Consider the following 10,088-nt stretch of genomic DNA (forward strand, 5'->3'; position numbering starts at 1 on the left):
GGGAAAAACCAAACTATGTTAAAAGTTCATTTTATAAGCAATTAGTCCTTTAATTAACTAATTTTATATATTATTTTGAAGTTAGACTATAAATCAATTAAAAGTTGTAATTTAAATGCAGTTTTTCATATATAATCATCTTTCGCTTCACCTATCTATCCCTCCTTCATCAATTTTACTACTATTAGATAGGTGCATCGTGGTCCATGTTCACGTGAGATGAGTAAATCTGTAAATGTAATAATATGGTTGCATGTTGGTCATCCTATGTCTTTTATGGTAAAAAAAATTTCTCGGTTTTATATTACTCTATTATTTCTCTTATTTTATTTTGTTTATACATTAATTTTATAAATATAGTTTTTTAAAGAAGCGTCACGAGTAACTTGGCATAAGAGAAATAACATATTAAATATTTAAGGGCATTTAGTTTGAGAACTCTAAAGTTGGGGAGATAATTTTCAAAATACAGCATCAATTTTGTTCCCTTTCTCTAAATTTTTGCATGCTTGATTTTTAGTTTTGATTTCGTGCTATGGGTGACATGGGTAGTGATGACACACTTTTTCTTTCCTGTGACTGATGCGTTTTCTTTTGTGAGCGTTTTAGTTTGATAGTTTTTCATGTCGGTTTTGCATTTTTCAGTCAACCGAGGGTGAGCAAAATTCTAGAAATGGGGCATTTTGCAAATGTGTAATGCATTTTTCTTCTAAGTGTTGGGTTTGATACAAATTTTTTATGTTTGTTTTCAGACGACCAAGGGTGGGTAATATTCTAGAAATGGGGCATTTTGCATACTAGTTTTACCACCCGTGCTATGCACGGGCCAAAAGATTTTTAAGAAATATGAAAATATATCTATCACGAATGGGAAGAAATTAAAAAAAAATGTATACGTATTGAAAGAATTAGTGAAAAATCATGTATATAAACTTCTGCACGTAAACCTTGTATTAATAAGATTGTATCTATTTAAAACCAATATTTCTACTTCTATGTGTATCAATCTATCAACACAATGTAATGTAATGAATGAGATCAACAAACATAAATATTTATGTGAATATGATATACACATATAATAAATAAAACTATTTTGAAAAATAAACTATTCCACACATCTTCAAACCAAAATAGTAACAAACATCTCTCTAACATCAATACCTCATACATTTTGAAACACTTCTTTGTACACAACATTCAAAGTTGAATCACATCTACTATCATTCTCATCCCCACAAACTAAAATCTTCAAACCTTCACGACTTGTCACTCTAGATACAGCAACATAAAGTTGTCCATGACTAAACACAGGTTTTTTCAAAAATAATCCGACATGCGAAAGAGATTGGCCTTGACTTTTGTTAATGGTCATTGCATATGACACTGCCAATGGAAACTGGCGTCGTTGGAATCTAAACGGTAGCCTTGGATCAGACGGTATCAAGGACATACGTGGTATCAAAACCTTATGACCATTACTATGCCCACCCAACACACGACCCTCCAAAACATAATCTCCTAACCGGGTAATTACTAATCTGGTGCCATTACACAAACCATTGGAATGATCTATGTTTCTTAACAACATCACAGGAGTTCCAACTTTCAACATCAATTCATGATTAGGTGTACCTGAACACTTCAATTTATTCAAAAATTCAACTGAATGTATGTCAGCAGAACCATTCGAATTAGAATCAGAAGCTGAAATGCTATCAGAGCTCAAATACACTCTACCCTGAGACTGATCCAACGCAATCATGAACTGGTTAACCTCATCAACAATATCAAGCGTGGGAGCAAGTATAGCACGATCATGCAAACAATTGCTCAACTCCTCGGGATCCATATAAGAAGGATAAATCTTCTCAACAATGGTTTTAAGAGGATCTCCATCATTATCCAATATGACATCAGGCGGAAGATCAATAACAACTTCACCATCATTCGGACCTCCAACAATTCCATCACCTACTGAAGCAACCCAAGAAGAAAATTCATTCAACTTAGAAGCTTCATCAGCGGATTCAACCCTCAGCAATCTCATGTTTTTGGTCAACCTTAATACCGTACAACTACTCCAAAGATATGAAGAATTAACCGTAGCATTCACAATGCTCTGACGACTCCCTTTAGGAACAACAGGTAAAATTTGTCTAAAGTCACCACCAAAAACTACAGTCTTTCCACCAAAGGGTTTTTCCATATTGGATTCACTACACACACGAAGTATATCTCTGAAAGTCCTATCGACGGCTTCTATGCAGTGTTTATGAATCATCGGTGCTTCATCCCATATGATAAGCTTGGACTTTATGATAAGCTCGGCAAGATCTGTCCCTTGTTTTATATTGCACACTGAATCTTCATTCACATTGATAGGAATCTTAAAGCGTGAGTGTGCAGTTCTACATCCAGGTAACAATAGAGATGCTATGCCACTGGACGCAACATTTAAAACAATACCTCCTTGCGAACGAATTCCGGCTGACAAAGACTTCCATAATAAATGTTTTACCAGTACCTCCATAACCATAAACAAAATACATTCTTCCTTCACTTGAATTGACAGACGACATTATCGTATCATGAACATTACGCTGCTCATCGGTGAACTTCAAAAGATATTCCAAATATTCTTTGCCTAAAGCTTCGCGATCATAACACAACTCATCGCTGACCAATGTATTCTGAGTTGTTTCAAAATACTGGGACTCTGGATACGGCATACCATGGTAATCTCGCAAACTTTTACCAACATTCTTTAACAGTTTCTCAATTTCAGACAACACATAATTTTTTATTTCTTCATCATTCAGCACCAAACCTGGCATCATCAATATAAGTATATTATTAAAACGATAAGGAAAAAATTTGCTATATTTAAAAAGTACAAAAATATGATGTCAAATAAACATTACCAGGTTGATTCCTCAATTTTCTTTGGTTATAAACAACATCATCGGACAAATGTTTCCAACACTTTTGCCAAACCACTTCCGAACGAGAAACAGATTCTGATGACAATATGCTCACAAAGAGCAATCTCAGTGAACGTGCAGAGGACCAAAAAGAAGCTTCAATAATTCCATCAATATACTCTTTATCATCATCCAACAAACCTATAGCAAAGCATGCATCGCGAAATGTATCATACTGAACACCATTAACAACCCTAAGATCCTCAAAACATGTAGCTCCTTTAACGACATTCAACAGACATCTCAAGTAATACATATCACCAGAACCAGGAGCAACATAAAACAATCTCCCAATCGAATAACGTTGCTTCCTAGGTTGCCAATGATTTTTCTTCCAAACAAACTTGCTCGGAAATTCCCCATATGTCAAATTTCTTCCTTCAGAATATATCTTGTTTGCCTCCATCCAACCTAAGAACTTACTCTCATGAATGGTCCTCCGACTCATAACATTATCTAAAGAATCAGCTTCATCAAAAATGATATGTTGTTCATTAGGAAGATGAAAACTCAACCTTTCAACAGAAGGATCTTTATACTGAATTTCAAACCCAAAAATTCTCCAAGCAGCTTCACAGGATGATACATATCTACAATCATAATACAATTTAACTTCATCAAGATTTCGTTCAACACCATCAACACCTGATTGAAAAAAAGATGTTGTCACCCTATCATAACCCTTATGTACATATTTGAACAAATACTTGATTGACCGGGACTGATTGCACCACTCAACATTAATATGACCTCCATATTTCATAAGGAGAAATCGATTATGAGGAACAACATATCTGTTATCCAAAGGTACACCATCCTTCACCACAAACCGACAGTTATCTCTACGCCTATAAATTGGATAACCTTCGTCATCAACCGCTGTATCAGAAACAAATTTCTTGGGATAATACTTAGTACAACGTCCATCACGCATGCAAGGAGACGATTTTCTCACAACACCACATGGCCCATGCATCATCAATTCTTTCACACACTCATGATGATACGGATCAAGATCTGGAATTTCAGCAGAAATAATTTCATCAATGCGTCGAGGATGAGGTTGTTTATCCTCATTACTTAGAAAAAGCAAAATATGTGCATGTGGCAATCCACGCTTTTGAAACTCAATGGTGTAAATAACTGCATCACAATTTATAAAAGAGTATGGTTCAGTAACAAAACAAAAACATTAACATTATGTTTATAAATTAAATAAAAAGTAAAATAAAAAATATACCTGCTTTAACGGCTCCAAAAAATTTTTTGGTCTTCACATCCCTTATGAAACCATCCAATTTCACTTTAAACATCCTACTGACGATATCAGGACGATCATCTGATTTTAAACCCCTAGACCCAAGAAACCTAGTAATCTCAGGCCATTTAGGATTGCAAGTAAATGTTATAAACAGGTTAGGATAGCCAATCCATCTACAAATAGCCATGGCATCTTGGTAATTCTGAATCATATATCGGGCACCACCAACAAAACTGGAAGGCAATATTATTCGTTTTCCATGCCTGGAACTATCAGTTTCACCACGTAGAACGGCCTCCTCCAAACCGCTATAAATTTCAGCTCGTAATTTCTTCTGTTGTGTTCGTACATACGTCAAACGACCAGACTCAATCGCAGTGTATGCATCAACAATAAATTGTTGAAACAATCGCTTCACATACAAAATAATAGAACACTCAAAAGCTCTGTCATGAATGCGGTATGAATAAAACTCTTTAGGGCTAACTCTCTTTCTATTGCTCAATGAGGAACTGGCAGAATCAGAAAAACTTATAAATTCAGTATAACCGTCCTCTCCATACGGGAACAACAACGGATATTGCAACGAAAGATAAGAGGGATGAAGTTCATGGATACGTTGCAATTTGCCTGACTGTTTTTCAACAACAATATCTCTATCACCTAACGCCTGATCAAAATCCCCTACCACAAGCATGGCCACCTCAGACACGGAAGGAAGATTATAAGTCCTTCCATCCCGACCTCTTTTACCAAGCAACTTCAATTTAACATTTGGTGGATTATGTTGATTGATCATTTCTTTAGCCAACCGGAATGACTTTACCAACACATTATACTCATCCAACATAAATTGTAGGTCACATACAATCTCAGAGTGAAGATTATTAACAGCATTCCTTTCCCTACAAGAATTAAAAATATATTATATAAATTATAAAAAACATCAACCAAAAACTAAGAGTAAAACCACAAACAAAAACACAAATACACACACACACACACACACACACACACATATATATATATATAAATATAAATACATACCTCACTGACCCCATCCTATAATTGATTTCATTATCAGTGTCATAAATATACAACTGGGCAAACTTGGGACGTGCACCATCCGGGGGCAACAAACTACCAATCAAGTGGTAATTTTGACCATGTAAACAGAAAACAGGTGGAGAACGACCGGTGTTCATACTATTGTCAATTTTACCTCCCAAAGAAGTAAAACAAAACATAGAATTATATGAACGAATATTTTTCAAGAAATGAACACTTTTGGCATCATTAGAGAACATCAAATGCTGTTATCATCAAAGGAATCTCAATATTCCCATTCATACAACAAAGGGAATATCTTGGAACCTTGGGTTTATTAGGTTTTCCAAGCCGTTCTTCATACCAAAAAATCGCACCACAATGCGAACATGAGCACAAAGCATCACCAATATCCCAATAATCTACATATAGAAAAATAATTAATTTAATTCAGTTGCATTAAAAAAATATTTTATTAAATGATTTAACCTATAAATAATAAAAGGGAATATTCAGCATGACAACAATTTGATACAACACAATTTAAAATAATGATAGAAATATACCTCCAGATTGACACAAAAATGACGACACAACAGTGCACTCTTCCGCAATAGATGTACCAAATTCATCACCAACTTCTTCGTTTATAAGAATAGGATTCTCAACAGATCCACCAACAAAGGCTTCAAAAAAAAAATTAATACAACAATATTAACAAATAAATAATTGACAAATTGCCTATATTAAATACATACAAAATAGTTTCATTATTATTAAGATTATAAATTTCAACAAACTTTTCAACAAATGCTAATAGAATAATTCAACAAAAAATAAATAGAAATATAATCATATAATTCCTCGTGACACCAAAATATTATACATTAAAACATTATAGACTTCATCTTATCTTAATCAACAAAATACTTGAAAAAGTAAAAAAAAAAAAAAAAGAAAGCAAATAACATGTCTTTCAATTTTAATTATAAACATAAGTACACGATATAATGAATATAATGTTATCCTAGTTAATATAAGACTACAACATATAATTATTTTAATAGTCTCTATAATATAATTATAACAACTATTACAAATAATAGGACAAACACATACAAACATATCAAATAAAACAATATACGAACACAATCAGATTTACTCAAACCCAAACCCAACCCAATTCAAAAAAATTAATAAAAAACACAAATATTAGGTTTATATTATACCCATCATATGAATATATAATCCAAAACCAATTTATTCAGCCACAAACCCAAGCCTCAACATTTAAAAATAATTGTTCGTAATATTACTAATTACATGAAATTATAAGAAAAATACATACCATAAACATAAATTATTTAAAAAAAATTAATATTAATTGAATTAAATTTACACAAAATGAATAGTAATAATAACTTATTAAATACACCTTATACACAATTAGATGGCCAAACACAATTAAAAAAAATTCATACTTATTACATATTCATAATACACACCTAAATAACCCAACACATTAAATAGAATTTCATACTTATTAAAAAAATTCAAACATTATTTAAAAATAATTGTTCATAATATTACTAATTACATGAAATTATGAGAAAAATACATACCATAAACTTTATAATTAATCTATAAACTAATAAAAGAATAAAAATTATCAATTAAAATAAAATTTAATATTTATATATAAATATCAAACAAAAATATTAGATAATAATTAGAAAATGTTATATTGGCCCAACAAATTGAAAACAATACCCAAAAACAAAAATTATTGAAACCCAAAACGATTTTTAACTTAGGCCCAATAATTTTGAAGAATTAATTAAGATTTCTAAACTATAGATTAATATTAATTAACACACTTAAGGATTAAAATAATACATTAAAAAAATATATACATACATTTTCGAGAGTGAAAATGTCGGCGCCTTAGAGAAAACCCTAGTTCACAACCATCTCCTCCAGCGGAAGACGGCGTCTTCTACTCTCAATCGGCGCTGACCAGACACCACAATACCTTATCGACTACATACCACAACTAATCTCCAGATTTGCAACTAAAATCTACCAAAACAACCCCAAAATCAACAAAATCGACACTGGAAAAAAATCGCCAACAATTTCTTCGCCGGCTGCTAAGCGTCGACTCCGTCATCGGTTCAAGAATTGCGACAGAACGGCAGACCACAAATCGAAATCGGAATCTATTACAGGTATATTTCAACAAAATTTCGCGAATATACCAAAATAGTCGAAGATTAGGTCTATTCTGACTTTATCAATTGGTTTTTTCACATAATCGGAGAAGGATTGTATGCCTTTCTAAGATTCAAATCATAGATCCAAAGTATTGCAAAGTCAGACAACAAATATTTCAAGATTGATGTTCAAATCTACCAGACTGAGATAAGTTACCTCAAACAAAGTTAATTTTTTTTCAGATTGTTGTCAATTTCATTCAGGAATGTTGTTAGTTATTCAAGCATATTTTTCATTAGGTTTCAAAATCTACCAGACTATATTCAAGCATATTTTTCATTCGGAAAATAGAAAAAAAGAGGGATATCAATATTAGGTTTCAAAATTTATCAAGTTATTGAAAATATGAAGATTTTGATAAATTTCAGAAGTGGCATATCACTTGTGTTTGATTATTCTGCTGTGAAATGGAGACTACATAACATTATAATTCAAAATGAAAGTTATATGCCTATTAAACTTGCATTTCTGGGGTCTTAAAAAAGTACTTACATTGTTCACTGACAGGAAAAAAATTGAAAGAAAGTGAAATATGCAAGAAGAAGGAAGATAAAAGGGATTAGAAAGCAGTTCAGCAAGAAACTCAGAGGTATAATACTCACTTGAAGCATCAGATGATACGCCTTGAGATGAGCAACCCTTTATGATTGTAGAACTCTTCAACTTTTTCATTGCAAATAGCACAAATTCTGTTTAACTTTCTCTCGTCAAAGTTGAATGAAATATTTAAAGAAATTGTGTTCTTAAAAGGTGTTCATTCCAAAAGCAACACAGATTTCAACATGACCTTTGAGTTTCCAAAAAAAAAAGGATTGATGGTTCTTTTTAGGTGTTAAAAATACCTGGATATGAATATTTAAAAAAATATTGCATAATTTGTAACACATGCTGATAGCTAAGATCTGTTTATATGAATGATAGGAAAATTTAAATACTATGTATACTAATGTTAGTGAAAGATAGTTTCAGATCTATTTTTAAGAGAATATATGTTTGAAAAAAAGTTTATTCTATATGATTGTAAAAATAGATGCATGCAATGTGATAGTATTGAATATAACTCAAGAATTTTGGCTCCATCTACGTAGATTTGACACAAATAAATTATTAATTTGAACCTACAGCAGTTATAATTCTTAATTTTCATGAGATTTACATGTTTTATATGGAGTATTTGGTTTCAAATAATACTTATTTGTAGTATGGTATATATCAGAGACCGTCTCCTTTTGCTGCAGAGAGTTACTAATGTTGTCCTCTAATAAGGTTTTAGGTTGGCTTATACTTGACTGACATAAAACATGAATATATATTAGAAAAATAGTTTCCGATGTCTTTAGGCTGAGTTAGAAAGAGTAAGTATGTCATTTCTGATTGAGTTAGAAAGTTGAGTTAGAAAGCTGAGTTAGAAAGAGATGAACATGCAAATTAATAGGTACAGTATCCTTTAAAAAAACATACTAATTTGAAGGCATAATTTTTAAATTTTAAGAGGATTTAAGTATGTCCTTGTCTGAATATGCTAAACCATTTTATAATTCTGTATATTTACTTTAAAAACACTTTCTTTAAGTAAACCAACACAGAAAAAGAGTGCAAAATCTTTCTCTTGAATTAAACAAAAATCAGAATGCCTTATCCTACATCCCCACTGGAATGCAACAAAAAGATACAAAAGTGATGAAAAAGGCATAAACCATCATTACAACGAACTACCAAAAGAACACAGAACTGATAAGAGCGGTGAGATAGTCCACTAACAATCCACCAACTAAACCAGCTAACCAAAATAGAAGTTCAGATAAGTTCAAAAAACAGTTCAACTAACTTAAAACAGTTAAGAACTTAAAGCTTGTCTTCAATTAATCAGCACCAGATAAATTCTGAGTGTAGCTAATTGCTTCCTCATCATCATCATCATCTTCAATGACATTCACCTTCTTCATTTTCTTCTTGATCTTATCAAAACAGATTACTTCCTCTGCATCAAATTCATCTAACAAACATCGCTTTACACTTCCTTCACCGATACTTTCATAACCACTTTGCTTAGTAACAGTTGAGAAATCAGGAGTGACAAATTCTTTGCTACATACCTAAAATAATAAGATAATAAGAATTTCAGATGACTAAGAAGATAAATAACAAAGCTGAGCTTAATTTCTCAAAAAAATACCTCAACAATATCAGCTCCAAAGAGTAAATCAGCAAGCTTGACATCAGTATTGAGAACTTGTGAAGCAATATTCTTAGGAACATATTTCTCAACAATTTCTGGAATATTACAAATCTTGTTAACCGTATATGGATATCTACGGTAAAATTCCTTGCTATTCTTGTTTTGAATCTTAAACAAAATTTCTTTCCCCAACAAAAGCTCCTCAATTTTCTTAGAAAGATACTCCATAACAGAATTCTGGAACAGAAGTAAGAAAGACTGAGTAAAATATTTTTGGATAACACTAATGAATTTAAGATGTGTCAATAATTTTTAATTACCTCCATATTACTCCCTATCATGT

General features: G+C 32.0%; 1 protein-coding gene and 1 pseudogene across 1 annotated transcript; both read right to left on the reverse strand.

Moving 5' to 3' along the window:
• Nucleotides 1-1,165: 1,165 nt before the first annotated feature.
• LOC148932230 (uncharacterized) lies at nt 1,166-1,813 on the reverse strand. The gene has a single exon (XM_089063895.1). It carries the CDS (start codon nt 1,763-1,765, stop codon nt 1,166-1,168), a length of 600 nt encoding a protein of 199 aa, XP_088920021.1. The 5' UTR covers nt 1,766-1,813.
• On the reverse strand, nt 1,773-5,552 carry LOC125220620 (uncharacterized; annotated as a pseudogene).
• Between the last annotated feature and the right edge of the window lie 4,536 nt (nt 5,553-10,088).

The sequence above is a fragment of the Salvia hispanica genome, chromosome 2, assembly GCF_029641045.1.
Source record: "Salvia hispanica isolate PSC_SH4W2 chromosome 2, Shi_PSC_v1, whole genome shotgun sequence".
Lineage (NCBI taxonomy): Eukaryota > Viridiplantae > Streptophyta > Magnoliopsida > Lamiales > Lamiaceae > Salvia > Salvia hispanica.